The following is a 21,952-nucleotide window of genomic DNA, read 5'->3' on the forward strand; positions in this document are numbered from 1 at the left end:
TACAGGAAATTGGAGTAGACAGTAGCCCTTGTGTCAGGTTTGCTCTGGCTGACAGCAAAGGAAGTGGAGGTATAAGAGCATGTGGTAGCTTGAGGGTTAAAAATTCCTATACTACTATCAGTTGCTCTTCCTCTCTTTTTTTTTCTACCTCTCTCTTTTTAAAATACACCTCAACTCCTTTTTATTCCTTTCCTACCTTATGCTCTCTCCTCCTTCTCCTCTGCATAACCCCTCCTGCCCAGCTCACAGGACCTGTTTTCCACCTGCTCAGAAATCATCTTGTCCTCACCCTTCTCACTGCCCAGCACCAGCTGAGGGCAGCCTGGGGTGGGCATCATTGCTAAGGTGTGCTTTCTGGTGCTCCCATGAGCCAAAAGAGCCACCAGCACACATGAACTGGTGTTTTTAGAGACTCACCACTTAGCCAGATGTCCATGGGCTGCTGTGGGAACCTGTAAAGTTCTAGGGTTTCTCAGTGAGAGGTGGCAAACATTTCTGTAGAGTGGTTAAAGCAAAATGTCATTCCCTAACCACGTTCTTGAGTCTTGCTGAGCTCTCTTAGCTGAAATTTCCACCCACAAAAGAGGAAAAAAGCCTTAGGCAGCCTCTGATGGGAGACTTGGGCACAAATTTGCCAAAGCCCTTTTACAGGCTTTGACAATGGGAGGAATGAGGAAATCTTGCCATAGACAGGCTATGGGGTTTTGTTTTTTCCCCACCAGCTGAATGTTTGTCCTGTGGTTGTTATTAAAGACCTGGCTTGTGTGTCTGGGGATATATTGTGCTTCATTTAGCAGGAAGACTTTGCATTTTCCAGGAAAGGATTGGTTAGACCCCAAATATTTAAATGTTTCCATTCAATTCACAACTGAACTCTGCATTTACTTTGTAATAGAGACTTCAAATATTATCTACCCTGAGCTCAGATTCCCCAGGCAGCCATGAGGCACCAAAACTCCTGCACTCTTTTTCACAGTCACTGAGCACCCCAACACCTCCACTTCTCTCTGCAGCTCCAGAGGATTTATTAACTCACTATCTACCAGCAAATGGTTGGCCTGACCTTTTCCACTCTCGCTGCCAAACCCAGCTCAGACTGCACCTGCAATATTTGAAATGGATTACCTGTGAAAGGGTCTTTCACTTTCAAAGAGCTACATTGCTATTGGGACAATCATATCATGTAAAATATTATTTCCCTCTGCTTCTCCCCCTTTTCTGCAAACATCTGCTGGATCTGCAGTCAGCTGCATTTTTGGCAGCAGATTGTATGACTTGAAGCTATTCACTAAGAGCCTTAGCCAAGCCCTCAGAAGTCAATACAAAGCTTTCCCTTGACTTGAGTGGAATTGTGCTCTCAAAGCACTTACATGCAGGGCACAACTGAAACCAATATAATTAAACTTAGCAACTGTATCTGGGTCACTCTGGCAGCCAATGTCATAATGGTTTGGGTTTTTTTTCTGATCAGTATTTCACATAATTAGTGTCCTAGCATGCTGCTTTGTTTTGGGCATTTTTTTTCCAATTTAAATGATTCAGGAGTAAAGGGATTCATTATATCAAGCAATATTTTTTTTGCATCTTTAATGTTTGGTTTGGCTTTCAATTATAATCCCCTCTTTAAAAGGTTTAAAAGTTTGTGATAAAACCTCATTCTAGGAATAACTGGAATCAGAGCAAAGGACAGACAGCTGATCCCATGAAAAACTGAAATAATTTTTCCTATAGGTGAAAGGAAAAATAGGCCTTTTTGTTTTTAATGTACACTGCCATCAAAGGTAAATTAAATTAAAAATGAGATTCTGAAAACATTGTTTTATAATTGTCGAGAGGGAGTGATAGATGGAAGGGATAGTTTTGGATCCCTGTCCTACAGATAAGTGATTGGTACTTGACTTGGAAAAGTACAGATTCAATGAGATTCATTAACACCTGGTATAGTTGAATGTGCCTTATTTATCTCAAATCTGAGGCATTCTTGCTGCCTGTGGATTAGACTGGAGCCAGACAACAACAATTTTACTTTTCATTCCAAACTTCAGTTTGTGGGTACAAGACTGCTTAAATTGCCTGTCTTTTTTCATTAGGAACACTTGTGAAAAAAATACTTGAGAGGTGACAACAATCAGACAGGGAATGTGTGGAAAAAGAGAAAACATGCTAAGTTCCTGATTCTGAAAAAAAAAAAAAAAGTAAACATATGGTAACCTTCTGTGCTTGAATTCAAGGGGATTTCTCTTGAGCTTTAAGTTAAATCTCTCTTTAAGCCTTTGCTGTATCATATTTTGCTGAGTTTCTTGGTGCCTGCTGTTGGAGATAGGCAGGGAGTGAGGTTTTCCAAAGTGCCTTGGCGTGTGAGACAGCTAAGCATAGGGAAAAGATCAGATCCACCAAAGAAAGGGTTCACCTCCCCTGGCATTGGCCACCTGAATGTTGGGTGTCCAGTTTAGGGACTTAAGCCCTGTCTCTGCTTAGTGCTGAGCAGAGGGAGCAATTCATACCTAGAACCACCCAGCAAAAATGTCTCAAACCCCTCAAGTTAGAGGGAACCCAGGTGACTGATCCAGTCGTGCTGTCTGGTTCCTGGAGAATCAAGATAAATGGGAAAAACTTACATTAACATTTCCTAACTTAACAAGGCATCTGCAAATTGCAGCTCAGTCTTGCTCTGTCTCTCTGTCACTGGTCTTGCTTCATGTAGCAAGTAAGACTGTTAATCAAATAATGCTCTTCAGTTTCCCATTATTGTCTGTTTGTTTCTTTTCACATAATTGTATTTTTGTAGGAAATATAGTATTAACAAAGGAAATGATCTTTTGATGTTTAGAAACTTGTCTTAGAAACAGCTTTAGCTTCTAGTCTTGCAGCACACACGTAGATGCAGTTCTTATTGAATCCTTATTCCTGTAAGCTCAGGTACTGGCTCTGTAAAATGTATATTTTGGAAAGATAATTGTTCCACTTCAGCTCCTATCTTGTTTACATTTTTTATGTGATTCAGCAATCTGCCTGTGTTGAGCAGATCACACCATAAGTGAGTTAGTTTTTTGATGTGCACATTCCCAAACCCTTTTAAAAGTATAAAGAAGAATGTTTAGCAATTGTAGGTGACACAGTTTAATACTCAGTATTTCCGTGGCATACTTTGTGTCTCTCTTCCAACAGATTGTGTAGAGTTTTAAGTCCACGAAGACAAACCGTGTGTCTATTTACTGTACGTTGTCATTTTCAACACCGAAATAAAGAAAAAAAAAAAAAACAGAACAAGAAGTAAACTGAATCTTTTTATCAGGTAGGAACTCGGTTTTTTTTCTCCTTTTCCTTCCTATTAGCCAAACGCAGACTGCATGGATGATATACCTCCAGACCTGGAAGCATCCATAGGAGGGGCACCCACCAACCAGATCACGGGGGCCAGTGACATAACCGTGAACGAGAGCTCGGTGGCCCTGGACCCGCCAGCCCGTGCCCTGGGAGCGCTGCAGGTCATCCACGACGTCGACTCCTTTCCCCAGCCTGGAGAGGGCAACTTCACAACAAGCAGTAAGTTCCGTTTTCCTGGCAGGATTTGCACTGAAATAAACGTCCAGAAACTCCCAAGTACAAGCCCGTCCCTAGTGAGCAGCCTTTGAGGGGCTTTGCACTGGAGTAATGGCATTGTTTTAAGCCCAGCAGGGATCTACAGGGTAAGGAAATTTAATTATCACATATTCTGCTGTACTGGACCGATGGTCTGAGTTCCTGTACTTGAGTGCAGTTAAACAACGCTGATGATTTGTAGGAAAACAAAAGGAGTCCTATACATGTTTTCAGTTTTAGTTTTCACTTGTGTAAGTGGTATCATTTGAGCAAGTAATTCTCAAAATGTCTCTGTGTTCTGGAAAATTATGTTCTCTGTTGAAAATCTGCTTCTGACAGTTTGAAAGGAATGTTGTCAGCTGTTTTGAGTGAGGACTGTGCTAGTCTAAAATTCTCGTTTTTAGGTAAAATAGCAGATCAGTAGAAATTACCTGTTTGATACCAACTGGTGTATTGACTATTATAGAAAACTATCAGATATGCTTGGAGGGAGATAGAAGAATATGATAAAATACAGTTGTGTGTATAGAGTTTGTGTAGGTTCTGGAAAAAATACACAGTGATTTCTAGGTACTGCTGTGGGCTTGGGCATGAAAAAGAAGACAGGTAATAATATTATGTGTAAAAAGTAGGAGAGACATAGTGTCACTAGGCTGACATGATTTTACATTACTCTTCATCTGTGGAGAGACTTGATAATCCCATTTTCTCTCATGTTGTCATGCCACTGTCATGGAAACACTGTGTTCTAGAAACACTGGACTTGTGACCTGAGATGCAGGTGACCCAGAAATGGATTTTTATGTTCTGTTTTGTGGATTTCAGGTTTCAGGTTTGGTCCTTTTATGGTGTAAATTCTGGATCCAGCAAGGGCTGAGCAGCAAGGTTGCAATCCCAGCCATCTTCCATGGCCAGCCAGGGATATTCTGTTTTCTCAAGTCTCCTTGAGTGCTGGCAAAAGCTGTTCAGAGCAAGATGGGATTTTGTTCCTTCCAGTAATTGTTTTTAAATCCATTGAAGGCTGATTTTTTTAAAACAAAGGGGAGATGGCACCACAGTGTAATAAAGACTGGGCTAAATGCTGCTCTCTGCTCTGCCCTTTAGCACTCCAGAGGCAAGTAGATCCTGTCACAGATAATGGTCCTTGCCCTGCAGCTCTCTGCAGGATCCACACTGGGAAGGAGGGCTGTGGGGTGCCCTTTACACGCACAGCTGTGTGACACATGCTGGGAAAAGCCAGCAGCCTGCTCCAAAGCACGGGGGACAGTCTGTGCTTTTCATCCCGGGATCTTGTCAGCCTGAGAAGCAGCTCTTCTGGTTTCTCACCAGGAGTAACAATGGTGTTGAGGCTGCCAGGGAGCACAAGAGCTCAGTAACTCTCCAGGCACTCTCTTCCCTCCAGATTTGTTTCCAGAGTTTGCCAAAGGAACAAACGCATTTTTAATTCATTTTCCAAGTTGCCTGCTAAGTTAAGTAACTGAGTGAAAGGCTTGCTCAGAGCCAGCAGAATACTGCAAGGCCTACAAAGATGCTTGATTTTGCCTTGGTGCCCTTTGTTTTCTGCCTTACCTTCCATTTTTCCACTTTCCTTTAATAATATTGAAGACTGGACAATCCTGGGGGCTGACAGCAGAGCCCTCAGAAAAGGAAATTACCCCAAGAGCAGGCACACAGACAGCAAACTACAGAACATCAGGAGATCCTCATCACCTGAAGAGACTGGCCATGCCCAGGGAAGGACTCTGAAAATGTTTTTTTTCCTGGTTATATGACAGAGGGCAAGAGAGGAGAGCAGAGAAAGAAAACTGGCAGGTGGCCCAAGCTCTGTGAAATTTGTGAACCTCACACTGACAGAGGTATGGGTGGGGAAGCAAGCCTTTCCAGTTGTTCTGAGAGGATGGAAAAACTCTGAGGAAAGCTCAGAGCACCTTGGGACCTTCCAAAAGGAGGGGTATGCCTGCCTGTGCTGTGCACAGAGTCACTCAGGGAAATCTGCTTTAAAGCTTAGTTAGCTGCTGTCATTCATTCATCATTGGCAGGTAGACATGAATCTTCATCTGAATTTCTCATCTAAAGGGCAATGCAATACTTGAATATTTGTTATTGATAGATGTGCAACTTTCCCTGCTGCCATCACCACATCCAGCGTGGTGTATTTTGCAGTAGTTCCCAGAAAAGCCACTTAGCCCCGTTTTTGCAGCAGAGCTGCAGCAAAGAAGAGATCTTTGGTTGGGAGTTAGGGGCTGAGTTCCAGCAGTTATGGGAATTTGATTTTCTAGTTGCCTCGTATGAATTTGGAGGGCTCAGGCAGTCTGAAAGGTAGAACTTGGCATTGTAGGCAACCTGAACTCTTGAGGGAGTGAAAGGGGAGCATCCAGGACCTTATATATAGTTGTGTGAATCCAAATGCTAACTAAATCAGAGGGCAACCGTAGGCTAAATAACTGGGTCATAGCTGTCAGAGTAGATGGAACTTTATAGGCATTGTGTCTGTTTATTGTATTCCTCATATCCAGAATGCTCAGTTACAGAGCTTGCTGAGCGTGCCCTTGCTGTGAACTAGCCTGCCTGGGAATTTGTAAGTGATGACTCTGATTGCTGCTAGGAATCTTTGCTGAAGTTGCTAGGTTCTGGTCTCTTTATATATAAATATATATATATATATAGCATTACTGATGGGAGCCTCCTCCAAGGCTGAATCTGCACTACAAGTGTTTTCCCCGTTGTTATCGAATCTGTGCAGACTCCAGGGCTCCAGTGCAGCCTTGACTTGGCCCCCTTGGCACCACAAGTCCTTGCATCCTCCCTTTTTCCTCACAAAGTTCAGCGGCCCAGGAGGTGTAAAGGATTTGCCACCTTCTTTCCACCCACTTCTGCAACCCTTTTCACTTCATTGTTGTCACATTCTTTTTTTGTCTGTTGATTAATCGTTCTGGTATTGTTGTCTTGGTTTGGGTTTAATTTCCCTTTTTTGTGTTTCCAGTGATTATTCAGAGCCAGAAGACCTCCCACAGTGTGTCTGGAGGGAGGGTATTCCCAGAATACTGTTCACATTGGGTAAAATTCTGTCTCCGTGGTGGCAAAGCTCCTGCCTGCTTCAGTGGGGCCAGATTTTAATTTCTGGAACTCAGCCAGTGCTTTTCTTTCTTCTTATTTCTGCTCAGCAGACATCTCGCCTTCTCCCCCTGCCTTTTGCTCCCCATGCTCCTGATATCTGTGGGACCCTCAGGAACGAAGTGTACTGTGAATATCTGGATGGGACTAAGCCCTAGGGTTCTTTGCTAAACCAAGAATCTCGTATTTAGTAGCACTGAGCAGTTAAAAATGGAGCAGCAGTTTCTCTCAGCTGCCTTTTAGCAAGATCCAAGCCTCCATCAAGTACTTGGGCATATCCACAATATTTAGTCTTAGTGACTGTGTTCTCTCTGTGGTGGGATATTGTGTAGGATCCTGGGATAGCATGTTGTAATATATTTCTGTAACAGGTTGCTGAGAAGGTATTGATGGAAAAAGTGAAGAAATGGAGTTTAGGAAAAAAAAGGAGAGGGAGAGTGGATGGGGGAAAATAATGTGAAATACATAAGAGTTCATCTCAGCTGAGTTTACTGCTCTGACTTTTTCAGCTCTCCAGAGCATATAAAAGAAACAACCTAAGGATCTTTTTCCACAATAATGCATCATAGCAATCTGTAAGGCCTAATTTTTAGTAGTGAGTTATGCAAAATGCTAACATTTTTGGAGGGCAGGTGGGATTTTCTGCTCTACATATGATATGAGTGTGAGCTGGACTTGGCTAAGATGTGAACTTGAAGGAGCTCTGAGCTACACCAGCTTCAGAGGGTGGATTTAAGATTTTAGGAGGCCACTGCACTACTCTTTGGGTCAGACTCAGCTGGGATTGAATGATATGTTTAAAAAAGGTTGTTTTTCTGGGAAAGTAGCATCTAGATATTCTAAAGGTATGGTGCCACTGGCAGGTGAAAAGTAGTTATTATTTTTTTATTCTTTTTTAACATCCATGGTCATTTATCTCCCTCAAGCACTTACTAACTTCTGCAGTAAATAATGTGCACTGTCTTTGCCCTCTCTTCATAAATACTTCCAGTTTTGCAATTTAGACAAGCTTTTATATTCTGTTCAGTGGGATGTGTCATCCCACCACATAGGGCCTCAGAAATCCCACTAGTACTATCTCTGTAGTTGGAGGAAGTTCCATAAATAATTCTACTGCACACATGAGCAGGACTTGTAGTGTGAAAAAGCACAAACTTTCCCCCAAGGTGTCATAGCACCTGCAAAGTCCAGAGAGTTTGGCACACTGTACAGAAGTGTGGGCAGCCTAGACACTATCAGCAGTTCCTTTTCTGCTTCTCATTTTGTTCTTTCCATAAAACCCTGCCAACCTACAGCTCATCGTGACTGTTAGGACCCTTTCAAATCTCTCTGATAGCTCTTCATTAAATCTATTAATATAACTCTTCAGGTAATTATTTTGATCTGTGTATGTCTAAAATGTCTTTGTGAAGAATAGTCAGCCTTTGGGAGTGGATGAAAGTGCATGATAAGAATCTGATCCACTGTTGTCTTGGAACCACTTGACTGTTCCTCCTTGCTATTAATAGTGGGGTTTTATAGGTGGAATGTGAAGGGGGAGGAAAAAGTGGGAAAATTCCCTGGATACTAGTTAATACAGCAAGTTATTAACACTTGGATTAGCAAGTCCTGATACTGTCCCAGAGAGAGGATACTGATGGGACCTAGTTAAAGACTGAGCAGATTGGGTCCCATGTGCCTGGCATGTGACACAAGTCTGGTGGCTCTACTAAAATCTTGACTAAATAATTGTCATAGACCAAAACTTCCAATGAGCTGAGTTCCCAGTTTGTTTTGGGACTAACACTGATGCCAACATAGCACTGATGGTTTGAGTCACCAAGTGAAACTTTGGCACTAAAAATGTGCTCTGGATTATTGCATACACCTACAAGACTCCTGCCAGGCTCTGAATGGACAGGGAAGGTTCTCTGTTACAAAACTTCTCTTCCTTTCCATATGCTGAGAAGTGAAATACAAAGCATTTCTGCACAGCAAATTGCAAAAAGAGATGTACAAAACTGCTGTGAATCAAGGAGGAAATTTAAATTCTAATGTATTTAGAATTAAATGCCTACCCTACTCTGATTTGATTGGCAATAAATTAAATTAATTATTTTTCCCCCAAGTCGAGTCCCTTTTGTGCCTGATGGTAGTTGGTGAGTGATCTCTCCCTGTCCTTAGCTCAGCCCTCCTGCCTTTTGTCGTATTTTCTCTGCCCTGCCCAGGAGAGGAGGAGAGAGATAGAGTGACTCTGGTGGGCTCCTGGTGTGCAGTCAGGGTCCAGGCACCACGCTGTGTTGGTGCAGAAATGTGTCCTTAGATGGATATATTCCTTACATATTCCCAATTGCTCTGAATGTGCATTGCATGTGTGCAGGGGAAAAGGAAAAAGGGGACCTAAGGACTGGCACCACTGATAACAAAGCTTGTATCTTTATATTCCACTGCCTTTAGCAGGGGAAAACACTGAGCAAGAAAGCTTTTAAAGCAAAATTGACAATGTAGAGTAAAATACAAATCTGAACTGCAGAGAGACCAAATGACTTCACACTAGCTAATCTCTTTGATTTATACTTGACAACAAAAGCCTTGCCTTGCAAGAGATGTTCAGTATCTTGCATACAATTGACTTGATTATTTAGGACTCGTATTCACATTTGTATTGTCTGTGGAGTTTTTATTCTCCTCAGCTTTTATGCAAAATCCTCCACTGAAATCGTCAGGAAGTGCTGTTTAAGATACAATGTGCTTCTCTGATTCTGAATCTTTTTCTTATCAGTTCAGAAATAAAACCAAATGGGAGACACAAGGATCCAGCTTGGCTCAGCAGCTGAAAATAAGAAGTATGGCAGAGTATAAATAAGAAGTATGGTTCTGTAGGGAGGCAGATGAAGGGGAGGATTGCAGGCTCGGTGCCTCTGGTTGCTGCTGTCATTTCAGATAGGCAAGGCAAAAGCAGTGCTCACCTGTACTGTGCAGACCTCAGAGAGCCCTGCCAGGGTCAGGCTCTGCTCAGTCAGTGCACACACAGATATGGAACCTCTCCCACAAACCCCACAGGTAAGGGCAGATCAGCAAGCAAACATCTCTCATAAACATGGTGGGGAAAGAAAGACAACGAAAAGGCAGCTGTGCCTCTTGGAGAGTAAAACCTGAGGTACAAGAGGCACTCAGGAAGCAGTGGCATTTCTGCAGCAGTCGCTCTTGATTCTGCTTGGATGTGTTTTGTTCTGGTTGCATTGCTCCGTGAGTGTGCCTTTGCCTTAGTGCTCCCTGGTGAAGGTAACTCAAATGAAAGAAATCAGGCAAGAGCCCTGCTGATAAAATGTTTCCAGTCATTGGAACATAATGTTTTTTCTCCTTATTCGTCCAGCCTGTGAGCCTGGGAACCTGTTAGATAATCATTTGCACAAGGAGGCAGGCTGGTTTCTCACAAGAATTTAAAGGATCGTGTGCATGCTCACACCTGTGGCTCTTAGGTTGTAACCAGCAATTCTGATTTCTCAAAAAACATCAGAGAGTTGTATTTAGAAGAGATCAAGTGGGAGGGAGGGGGGAGTGTGCATGTAACTATGTGATGGTTTGTTGTATGGTAGAAAAACAGTCTTGAGGGAGATGTTTGGCCTGCAAGAAGCATCCAGAACTGCTCTGCTCTAAATTTTTTCCAGACTTCTGTAGGGGCAACAGCTCAAACTTTCACATACAGTCTCTAACACTCTGATTTCAGCCTCAAAAAAAAAAAAAAAAAAAATCAGTAGTTTTTCCTCATCAAATACTAGTGAAGTTCTACTCATTTTTTTCATCACTTTCCTCCAACCCCTGCAAAAATTAGGGATCCTCCAGGGCTGCCACAGTAACCAGACCACTTCACCTAGAACTGAGAGTTCTCACTACATTCTTGGTACCTGGACCTTCTGCTGTTCTGGATGTGGGCAGTTTTAAGTGAAGATGCTTCACTGAAAGTGATGATGCTTTGAGACTGATAGGCCAGATGGAGAAACTGGCTTATGAGTGTTTCTAGGAAATGGGAATGATTGGAAGAGCAGGAGGTAACATGTCAAGCCCAATATCCTAGAGGAAATATCCAACTTCTGGCACTTATGTTAGAGGATTTTCTCCTGCCTCTGAGGCTGGGAGTGGGAGAGGGGTGCATAAACCTTCCCATTTAGGGATGCTGAAAGCAGGACCCACGTGGATATATCCTTGCCCAGCTAGATGCCATCTTTTCCCCTCCAGTGGCAAGGCTGATATCCTGGGGAATATACTCAAGCTGTACTCAACACAGTGCACACTAGAATCAGAGTTGCATTAATGAATATCTACTCAAATTGGCCCCTTTTTGTGACTTTTTGTGGCTTTTTGTGACTGTTTTGCAAGTGCCAATACATTTGACTGTTCTTTTCATTGTAACTCATGTTAATATATCTGAGGCACTCAGGGAGTAGGTAAGAACATATGCTCTGTTGGGTGGCAATAATTAAGCCATGTATGAATATACACAATGTGCAAAGCAGCTTACCTGGAGATCTCTGAGAATTTTTGCTCTATTTTTTGCTAATTTGCTCTATTTTCCTCTCTCTAGGTAGTACAGTACTATAAGACAATGAAAAAAAAAATGCTCCTACAAGAAAAGTGCACAGAAAATGTATAGAATAATGGTGCCACTGGCAAAATCAGATTATGAAAAGCATTTAGCTGAAATAGCTTTATTAAATTGTAGCATCTCAGTGGGGGGAAAAAAAAATCACACAAAGGGGGTTAAAAATCTGCCAGTTCCTCACACAGGTAATTAAATAACAGAGTTTTCAGCTGCTAAGGTTTCTTTGTGAGACAACCACCAAATGTGATGTGTCACCTATGCAGGAGAAACCTGACTTCAGATTTTGCCCCTGAGTGCACAGGATATTGAATTCAACTAAGGTGTTGCTAAACTTCATTACTTCCCTGTAATTGCGTTTTGAAAAGGTAGTAGCACCAGCAAATTGTCTTTCTGCACATGAATAGCTGTCAGTCTGTAAGGCTAAAATAGTCTTAAAGAAGGAAATTTTAGAAAAAATGACCTTCTGCCAGCCTGCTCTGGGAGATGGAATTCTTCTTCATGCTTCCAGCTGTGGAGAAACTTGCAGCCTAAGACTTCCAAGGAAACAGTTTTGGAGGAAAGCTTTGGTAGAAAGGTTGTGGTTTTAGTTGTTCACCCTCAAAAGTGAATTGTTAAAGTACTGTAACTGCATGTTCCACAGGGCAGGAACAATTACATGTGTTTGCAGTAATAAATTCCTTCTGTCTTTTTTTTTTCCCTACATGAATCGTTCAGTTTTTGCCTGATTGTGACTGAAAGATGCAAGACCACTTCCCTTGTAAAAACTTAAAATTTACTATAAACTGGTACTCAGCTTCTAAAAGCCCCTTTTCCAGACTAGATATAAAAGACACCAATATTTTAATCTTTTTTTTCCTAAAGGTTCCTGGGGTCTAACTTGTTCTGGAACTGCCTGGGAACCTCGTGGACATGACCACTTTTCAATGAGAGGAGTGGAAAATGAAGAAAGTTGGATAAAAAAGGAATGACAAAAGGAGCTAAAACCGAACTTTATGTCACAGAGTTTTGACTCTAACGTTACAGTAGTGCACCCAAGGGAAATAATAAAGAACAGTGCAAAGGCATTTACGTTTTTTGAAATTACATAGTTGGTTTCCAGGTGGTTAGAGTGGTTTTGTTACTTTTATTTTTCTAGGGGGGTATCGTTATATAGAGTAAAAACTTTCTTCTGCCTCTCCGAGGAATGTGAATGCTCAGAACACAAAATGAGGAGCAAAATGAGTTTATTAACTTTAAAAATTGAATTTTTTTCAATTTTTAATTAAAAAGTTTTTTTATGCAGAAAAAAAGGTGGTTTTAAGTTACCCAGTTTCAATTTGAGTTTCACATGTAGAGTGTTAGGGAGGACTTGATGCTAGTGGTGGTGGCCAAGTGACCTAATGAACATATTTTCTGGTAAAATTCCAGCTGCAATTTGTTGAAACTTAAATTGACCTTTCCCATCCACTGCTCTAAGAAGAAATTCAGAAAATTGATATCTTGGGTTTGGCCTTTGTCATGTTCCCATGAGCTTTTCAGCAAGCATCCCTGATAAAAGCTGGGCTTTGGAGGGGATTTTCTGATGCCAGAAGTTTTTCAGTTGAAACTATACTGTGACTGGAGGCTTCTTTGAAAGGAAATGCGAAATGGCCCTGGATTTATATAGCCTAAAGCCATTTTTTTCTGTTGAATTCCCTGCAGGATTTCCTAGCAGCCAGAGCCAAGGCTCCAAGGGCACTTTGCAAGTGAGAAATTATCCTCAGCTGCCCTTTAGCCAGTTTTAGTGGCCTCTAGGTGAGACTGAGTTCTCTCTTCAGTGTTGGTTTTGCTCCTTATTGTCCTGGTTGCCCCTCACTGGGTTTTGTCACACTCAGCATTTTGCAATCCAGTAAATGGAAGTCACTTTTTGGTCATGTTACTTGTGTGAACCCTGAGCAAGGAAGCAAAAGGAGGTAGGTAAATGAGGAGGGAACGTGTGTGCACTCTTGCTTTAGGCTGGAGAGACAAACTCTTAGTTTCAGACCTCAAGTCAAGAAAACCTGAGCTATGTTCTTTTTAATACAGGCTCATTTTGGACAGAAAGGGAGGCAGGCAGGAAGGAGACACAAGATCAGGAGGAAACTCACATTAAATTAATTTTGACTCTTTAAATTGAAATTGTCTATTTGGTTTCAGTTGTTGTAAAGGCTGGTTTTATTTTTTTTTCTTCTTTGCATAGAGCTATTTTTCATAAATTTTTTTCAGACAATATTTGAGTGTAGCAAGCCAGGCCTGGCACGTCAGATTTATTTTTAATGGGAAAAAAATGTTGAGCTATAGCAGGGTTGTCTAAGGAATGTTCCAGTTAAAAGGAGATTGGCATCAACTGATTTAAATTTTCCAGAATGAACATACAAGATAAACAGCTGACCTCTTCGGTTATGAGAGCTTTTCTTGATTGTTGTTCTGTACCCATGTGTTCTCTGGGAGTGCATTAAATGCATTAGTGTACTCCAGCAAGCTTGTTAGAATTTTATCTGGTGCATTAGCCCTACCACAAGACACAAGCAACGTTTTGGACATTTCTGTTCCTAACAAACAGTGGTTCTGTGCACCTCCTAGTCCTATTTTAATCCTCATTTCATGTGCTAGCGATGGAGTTTAAATGTCATTTTTCTTTCCTGTGGAATGCTTTTGATTTGGTAAAAAATATTGCTTAATCCTCTAAGTAAACTGTGAAAGCAGCCTAAAGAAGATGCAAAGGACATTAAAAGGTTTACTTTTCCAAAAGGAAAGGTTTTGCTGCAACCTCTGAGCTTGGGTTTTTTACTGTTTCTAAGCTAATGGAAAGAGATGTGTTTCTCATAAAAACAACTATACGTGGACCAATTAAATTGGGCAGTTTTGCTAAAGTTTTCAGGAAGTCCTTGTAGAGATGTTCCTGATGGAAACTATGGGCTGTTTCAGACTGCAGAAATCTACTTTACTTTTCCTGCTAGCACTCTGTTCCTCTGTTATGTGAGGTTTATAGATCCTACCAGCTGACAGTGTCATCTCCTACCTGCCAATCCATAAATGCCAGCAGCAGTCTGAGTAATTTGTACCCTCTGCAAAAGGCTGACCCACAGACCTAGTGGCACACAAAGACCTTCCCAGTGCACAGACTATCCAAACAGTGAGAAGTTGCAAACTTTTAGGTGTAAATGTTCACATTTTGCTGTTGGGGGGGTCTTGATCAGATTTGCTTCTCAGTCAGAGAACTGGCCACAGCTGTAGATGTATCATTAATAGTGAAACTACTGAGTAGGCTGCAGGGAAGATCAGATCTGGGATAAAGCTGCTCAAAAGCTGCATAATTACATGGGAATATAAAATGTGCTGCAAGGTTTTATGGGCTTGTGATGTTTAAGAGAAGGGAGAGTCAGCAGCTGAACTCATCTGTCACTGTAGGATGTTGGAAAAGTACTAAATCTCTGTGGTTGGGTGTTTCGTGAAGGGCTCTTTTGAAAAGTGGGAATTATGGCTTTGAGCTGCCACCCATCTGCAGTTCTGCACTGGCACAGAGATGAGTGAAGTAGCTGGGGAGCTGGTGCAGTGAATGATGCTAATTGCTAGCAAATCTGAAAGGGATCGTGTCCTGCAGCCAGTAGAGCTGTGGAGAGTGGGCACAGCTGCCCAGGACATCCCTTCCTGAGCAGGTCTCTCACAGCTTCCACTCTAAGCACAGAGTAATAACACACGTTTTTAGCTCCCTGTGTTAGTGTTACACTGAAGCTGTTCTGCAGCCTGGTCTCTACACTTGTCTGCCCTTTTTCCTGCTGTTGGTTTGAAACATCATCATGTAAGGCTCCAGAGAAGAGAAATCTGAGAATAGTGTGAAGTATTTGAGGTTTATTAGTTTAAATGAGACATTTTTGAAAGCTCCAGAAGTCGGTAGTACCTCATCTGAAGTGTTGTCAGTGGTCAGTAAAGGTCAGAGCTGTCCTTTGTATGTATGAGGGAGGATCAAATATGAGTACCTACCATCAGTGTATCTGAACAGGGAGCACTAGAAATTAAGTGTACACTCTTCTGAATGGCTGGCAATGTGAGTAAAGGTGTTTGCTCACTGCTCAAAGGGTGTTTGTCCCTCCACATGTTTCACCTTGGCTACTGGGATAATCCTTGCAGGATCCCTTACACACCATTAAGGTGACAAAGCATCTTTTTTCTGAAACTTTATCATTTCATGCCCATTGCTTTACAGTAACACCAAGGAGGGCTGGTCATTCAGCAGCTGCTGAGAAAACCAAGTAAATAGTCCCCATCCCACACCTGTTGTTTTAGGTGTATGACAGCATGGTTACTGCAGGGACAGCTTGCAGGTGCTGAATGCAGTAATATATTACCAAAGGCAGCTAAGGTACTTGAAAATCGAAACTGTCATGTACTTGCAGCCCTGTGTGTGCTTCGGTGTTTTTTAATCATTCCCCTTCTCCTGGGAGAAGGAGTTTCCTTGCTGGTCCCAGGGGCAGGAACATAATGAGCATGACCCATAATGGTAAGAATAAAGAGGAAATGATACTGAAAGCAAAAATATTAGATTTTCTTGTGTCATACCTGGCAGAGGCATGTTTGCTGTATCACAGGGAGGGTTGACAGCTCCCCACTAAGACAGCTGATCAAAAGTTCCCAAAATGTCAACCAGTCTCTCACAGACAGGAGACTGATCTCCAAAGTGTTGACTACTGAAATAATGTTAATATGTGCTGTGAGTTTCAAAGGCTGAGTGTTCTGATTCCTGGGTAGAATCCCAAGGATTTAGTATATGCTCATTAAAGATAGATATACACATATATACAATGGGAAAAAAGTTTTGTTTTTCCAGCCAGCTGGGCCCAACTGCTTTCATACAATAATATCTGGTGTGTGTTCTGCCCTTTTTTTGCTCAACTTTCTGCAAATGTGTTTACTGTCTGCTCCCTGTGTTATATATTCTTATTTGGACAGATTTTTTTCTTTCTTTCTTTCTTTTGGAGAAAACATTTGGATGCTGATACTTTCTGCACTCGCTCTGAAAATTTGTTTATTGATTTGCCAAAGCACAAAATGACTTCTCAGGTAACTGGTGTTAAAGTTTATTGTTTAAGTACAACATCCTCCAAATTTAGTCTTCAGAAAATTAGTTATATTACTAATAAATTCTCCCTTTTGATGTTTGGCTTGAGATACTAGGTGATTTCCAGATGATGATGTTAGCTCTTCATACTGCAGGATCTTTAAAGACAAGGAACAATGTGTTTGGCTATTTTTCATTAATATACAGGATGTATATTCTCCCAAATCACATATCCTAGAAAAAGATTAAGGGAAGAAATGTTGTTGCTCTTTTATTCAGTAGTAAGGAAAAAAAGCCAAGTTTACTTTGGGAGAGCCTCCATTGTTTTACATCATCCAGACCCATCTATCACATCTCTCAACCACTTAGGGGTTTGGTGCAGATAAATACATTTTTGAAGTGGCCTTTTGAATTAATGTTGCCAGATCATGGCATGTGGTTATTTCCCTGTGTCCTGGTGTTATTCTTTGCAAAATGTTTCAGACATCATCTGCTTTTCGTCTTGGAAGAATCTCTGTTGCCATTAGTACATTCAAAGAGCTCTGGTTTGTTGTTTACAAAAAAATACTCTAACCTTTCCTTCCAAAAGCAGTTACCACTCTCAAGTACTTGTTCCCCTTGCTGCTCAGATAAATCTCCCTTTGATTCTAGGGAACTGCAATAAAATATTTCCCCTGTGCTCTGTTCTCAGCATGGCCAGCCAAACTTCTTCATCCGTTTTATTAGCCTCTGTGTACAGAAGGACTGCATTAATAACAAGGAGTTTTATAACCCTTTCTCCTCAAACATATCCCCACTGTTTCTTTTGTATTAGAGATTTTATAGGCCTTTTTTTTTACATGTATTTTATTTTATGTTCTGTTAGTGCAGTTATGGCCAGTTCTGAAGTGTTAAAATTCTGAAGATGATATGGAAGGAATTTGAGACTTGTAAAATGATCCAAGGAGAGGTATGAGATGATTAACTTGAGAATAACTTTAACAGTAACATTTTTAAAAGAAGGGTTCTAAGTGATGAATTGAATTGGTATTGTTGGGAGATGAGTTGCCATTTGAGGTAATAATTTCATAAGATGCTCTTCCTCTTAGACTATTAACAGCAAAGTGATGCAATGGCAAGGCCACAGTAGGAGGTACCAATAAACTCTGTCATGTTAAAGTGCATTCTTAGGCAGACAAAGAAAAATAGAGGACTCTAGATATGTCTGTCTCATAAATCAAGTGTCAAGAATTGTGTCCTGGTTGTTCTTATACTGGAAACAAAATCTGAATGGCACTGCTTGCATTGGCATTCTTCTGTGGCTTCAAGCTGAGCAGAATGTGTTTTGATAAAGATCCCATATCAATGCCTCTAGTGACTCTGGATATATTTTCTGATCAGGTCCTCACAGTTCTAGGAGATGGTCACATTTCTGCTTTCTGATGAAGCAAAATCCTTCTAGACACATCTGAATGTTCTCTTAGAGGTGAGCCCTAGACTGGAATAAGGTTCATGGCAATGCATGCACTTTAGATACTTGTCTACATCTGGGAGCACAGCTAACACCAGGGATTTCATGGTTTTGTTTAAATCCATTTTCACAAACGGAAGAGTTCTGAAATAAGGTGTTTTTCACCTCGGTGAGGATGTGGAATGAGTGGTAGTACTTCTCTGCTTCTTCTCAAATGGGTGTAATAGCAGAGAGCTACCCAAAGGTCCAGAGAAGGAAAAAAGTGCCATCTTAGATAAAACCTATATATATTTAATGCCAAGAAGATTTTGTTGTTAACATTTTAGTGTGGTCTCATTTTTCTGCTGATTTCCTGGGTGCAAATTGCTTATTGACATTTGAGCCCAGTTTATGGGCTTTTACAGCTTGATGAGCTGGGGGGAAATCTCAGCCTCTGAGGCAAGCCAGAGCAATTTTGGGAGAGCCCCATGGCACTGTCCGTGTCCTAGGGACATCAAAAAGGACATTATGGGATGTGACCTCCTCAGGAGGAGCACAGTGGTGAGCAGGAGTGCAAAGTCCAGCAGAGTTTGGTCAGCTTGTTTCTCACCCTTGAGCAGGTCATTGCAGGTATATCTCAGCTGGTGCCCCTGCCTGTGTGCTTGGCAGAGGAATGGGTTGGTAAATGCACTTTTCTCTCACTGTTCAATGCTTAGCTCCCTCCTAAGCCTCTTGCAAGCAGTATCGAATTCTTAGAAACCCGTAGTGTGACCTCTTTCTTTTGGAATATTTATTAGTGTACAACAGCTACAGACTCACACCAATGGTTACAAATAGCAGCAGCAGTAGATAACAACTATCACTAGTGTGCAATCTTACTCTTTTCAAAGCACCGGAGTAATTAGCTATTTTCATCTTTGTTTGATTACAGTAATATTCAAATTAAGCATCCCTTGATGCACATATCAATAAGTAAGGGCTGTACCACCTTTGTGTAGGCCACTTCCAAATCTGCATGGTGATATTCTTGCCATGCTAGTGTAATTGATTTAAAATAATATTGGCTAGAGGAGGAGTTTGGTTACTTTTACCTCCCAAACCAATGTGTGTCAGGAAATACAAGTGAGTGGAAAAAGTCTGTCTGGACAGGCAGCATGCTGTGGTGTATTATGTTTCACTGACATGAGAGGAATGTGGCAGGGAGGTCTACAGTTCCCTGCTGTAGGCACTAACACTCTGGCTGGAAAGCAGCTTGGGATGTGCTTTTTGCTTCATTAAGCAAAAGGCTTTTAGCCCGTGGCAAGAAGTGCTGTAAAACACAGTGGAAGTATTATAGTGTGTATGGTCAGACAGGGTTGCCAATTTCAAGTGTCTAAAATCACAACGAGGTATTCCAACATAAAATCTGTCTAGAAAATAGAGATTTAATTTTTAAAACACTTTGTTTCCTTCTTGCCTCTTAAGCTTCATTTATTTTTAAGTGAAAGCTGAGATCTTCGCTGAAAGTTAAGGTCCTCGTCTGACTTTAAGGCTTTAAGAAAAACAAATAATAAAAAAAAGCAAATTATAAAAACCTTGCAAAAGGATCATAAAGGTTGCTAACAGTGAGTCTGGCATCCTCTGTAGAAGCTGTGTGCTTGTATAAGCTTTGTCACTGTAAATAGGATCTGAAAGGCAGGGGTGCAAAACGCAGGCTAAGCTCCTGGCACTTGCAGTGTAGTTGAGGTTTGCTTACCTTTAATAAATAACAGTAACTGTGCTGGCTTGTGTTATTGAGCAGCCAGCCAAAAAAAAAAAAAAAAAAACAAAAAAAAACCCCAATAAAACAAAGCAGCACAGTCTGTGTTGTGTGGGGGAGCCACAGTGAGGCAGTCTGCAGAGCTTGCAGCCAGAGTTACCTACAGCTGGCCCTTGTCTGCTGTAACTTGTGCAGCCTCCCAGGGTTTCATCCTGGGTGTGTTGGGGTCAGTAGCAGGACTCCTGCTCACAGGAGCCAGCAGGTAATGCTGAGGGATGCATACATTTCCTTATGTTGCCTACAGCTTCCAAGGAAGTGTCAGTGCTTCCCTGAAAGGGAAGTATAAGAATGGTGATGTCCAAGTTGTTGTCCCCACTCTGCTGACGCTGTAGCTTTAGGATTTTGAACTGGTAGCAAGCAAGGAATGTGGAGTGCTTCTGTTTCTAGGCACCACCACAGTGCTGGAAAAGCTATGCCAGAGCATAAGCATGGGTGTTTTTAGGATCATTCCTTGTTCCTGCCAACCTGCCCTTCAGTTCCAAAGAAGACAAACTACAAAGCCCACTCTTTGCAAAGATTAAGATTCAAGAATTTTAATAACTGTACAGGATTTGTAAAGCAAAACTTGAGTTTGCTGGTTTTGGAGAGTGTGTGCTGCTGTACCTCCATCAGCTGCAAATTTGGTCCTGTTCTATCTGCCTGTCTTGAACCCAGTTGAGATTTTTTTCTGCTGTGCAACCCTGGAAGAAACAACAATTGTTGAAATAACATTTCAGCACTATTAAACACTGCTCATTGGATGCTCTGACATTTGGTGTTGGCAGCTCTGCCTGCCTCTTCAGCATGCATCTGGCTGTCACTGTTCAGCCAGTCCTTTTCTTCTGCACAGTTCAGATGGAAAACACCTTGGCTCTCAAGAGTGCTCCAAGTGGCTGTTCAGCATGGCTAAGCCTCAGGAGCTCCTTCTTGCAAATATAAACTTGCTCTTAAGCATAATTTTCATTGTTCTTAACAATCCTATTAATTATGGAGGAATGATAAATAATCCAGTGGTCTGAAAGCACATTATTGTGGCTCAGGATGATGCTCTGATGTACTCTAGGATCTAGCAGCTCACCTGAAGGTTCGACGTGGCTGATGACCACTGAAGTCTGCAGGATGTATCATGCAGCTTGTAAAATACTTCCTCACCTCTGGTGGGAACATTTATAGTCAGAAGCAATGCCTTGAAATGTTTACTAATCTCACATTGAAAGGGCAAAGAAAAAGATAGCAATGTAAAGATGTTGTGTGTGTTAATTATTTATCTTGCGATCAAAAAAGTATAAAAATAATCCAGGGTGAATACTGGGAAGAATTGTGAAGGGAAACACTGACTCTTTCAGTTTGAATAATGCAGACCCCATTCAAGCTTTCTCTGCAGAACATGATGTCTAATCCCAAGCACAAGTAAACACATGTGGGGGTTTTTCCTATAAAAGGTTTTAAAATCATGCTGCTCTTGAGAGGTGACTGATTGTGCTCACTTAGCTTCAAGTGAATAATTAAACTGTGAGGAGTTATTATTTTCCTAGTTCTTCTGTCGTGTTTCTTACTTATTAATTCTTAGATATTCAACTTATAGACATTTTTGCATCCATCAGGCTCTGCTTCTATGGTCTGAAAAATAAAATATGTAAAGGAAACTGCCACAGATTTAAATGCATTGTATTGTTACAGTATAAATACCATCTTTGTAATTAAACTACTTGAAAATATGAACCATCAAATTTTTCTCAGGGACTCATCCATCTAAGAGAGTTTTGTGCCTTTGAAAATCTCCCTGGTGTGCTTTGCTTCTCCTGATTGTTCTTGGAAGAAAATTAGCTTCTAGTCCTTTAAAACTTGTTGCCTGCAAAGTTTATTTGCTGCTAAATACACACATGGTAAGTGCTGTGGGATCAAAAACAAAAACAGGTTGCTCTTCCTATGATGTGATTTGCAGTTTGGCAGAAGTCAACAATACAACTCTGTGTATTTGGGATCATGGATCAAGAACCTGCAAGCTATCTTCAAATCAGAGGAAAGAGGGAATTTAAAGAGACTAGAAAAGGATGAGAGAAGCCACTTGAGACCAGGTAGCCTTGCCCAAAGTCCTGGTTTTGTTTTTTTTTTTTTTGTCCTGGTCCAATGCCCATGCTCCTACATTAGACAAGTGCCCTCTTGAAAATGTCCTCTGAAATTCTGTAACTTTTTGAGAGTTTGGGCAGATTTTTTTTCCTATTAGGAATGTTTTCCTGATGACTGAGTTGCTCCACCAGGGCTGTGGCTTTGTCATTAACTTGCCATCTTTGTGGGGAGAGTAGGATGATGGCAGGTTGAGGAAGTGAAAGGGGACAGGGAGGGAAATTCTCAGATGGTGGGGGGAAGTTCATGAAGGACCTGGATGAAAAGCCCTAGGAGGATTAAGAG

General features: G+C 41.4%; 1 protein-coding gene across 1 annotated transcript in view; it reads left to right on the forward strand.

Moving 5' to 3' along the window:
• RNF150 (ring finger protein 150) overlaps positions 1 to 21,952 on the forward strand; it is a 105,852-nt gene that overhangs the window by 76,592 nt on the left and 7,308 nt on the right. The window contains exon 6 of the mRNA XM_014878972.2: positions 3,336 to 3,546. Within this exon, the coding sequence (XP_014734458.2) occupies positions 3,336 to 3,546 (211 nt within the window). The remainder of the gene's footprint in view (positions 1 to 3,335; positions 3,547 to 21,952) is intronic.

The sequence above is a fragment of the Sturnus vulgaris genome, chromosome 4 (genome assembly GCF_052056855.1).
Source record: "Sturnus vulgaris isolate bStuVul1 chromosome 4, bStuVul1.hap1, whole genome shotgun sequence".
Lineage (NCBI taxonomy): Eukaryota > Metazoa > Chordata > Aves > Passeriformes > Sturnidae > Sturnus > Sturnus vulgaris.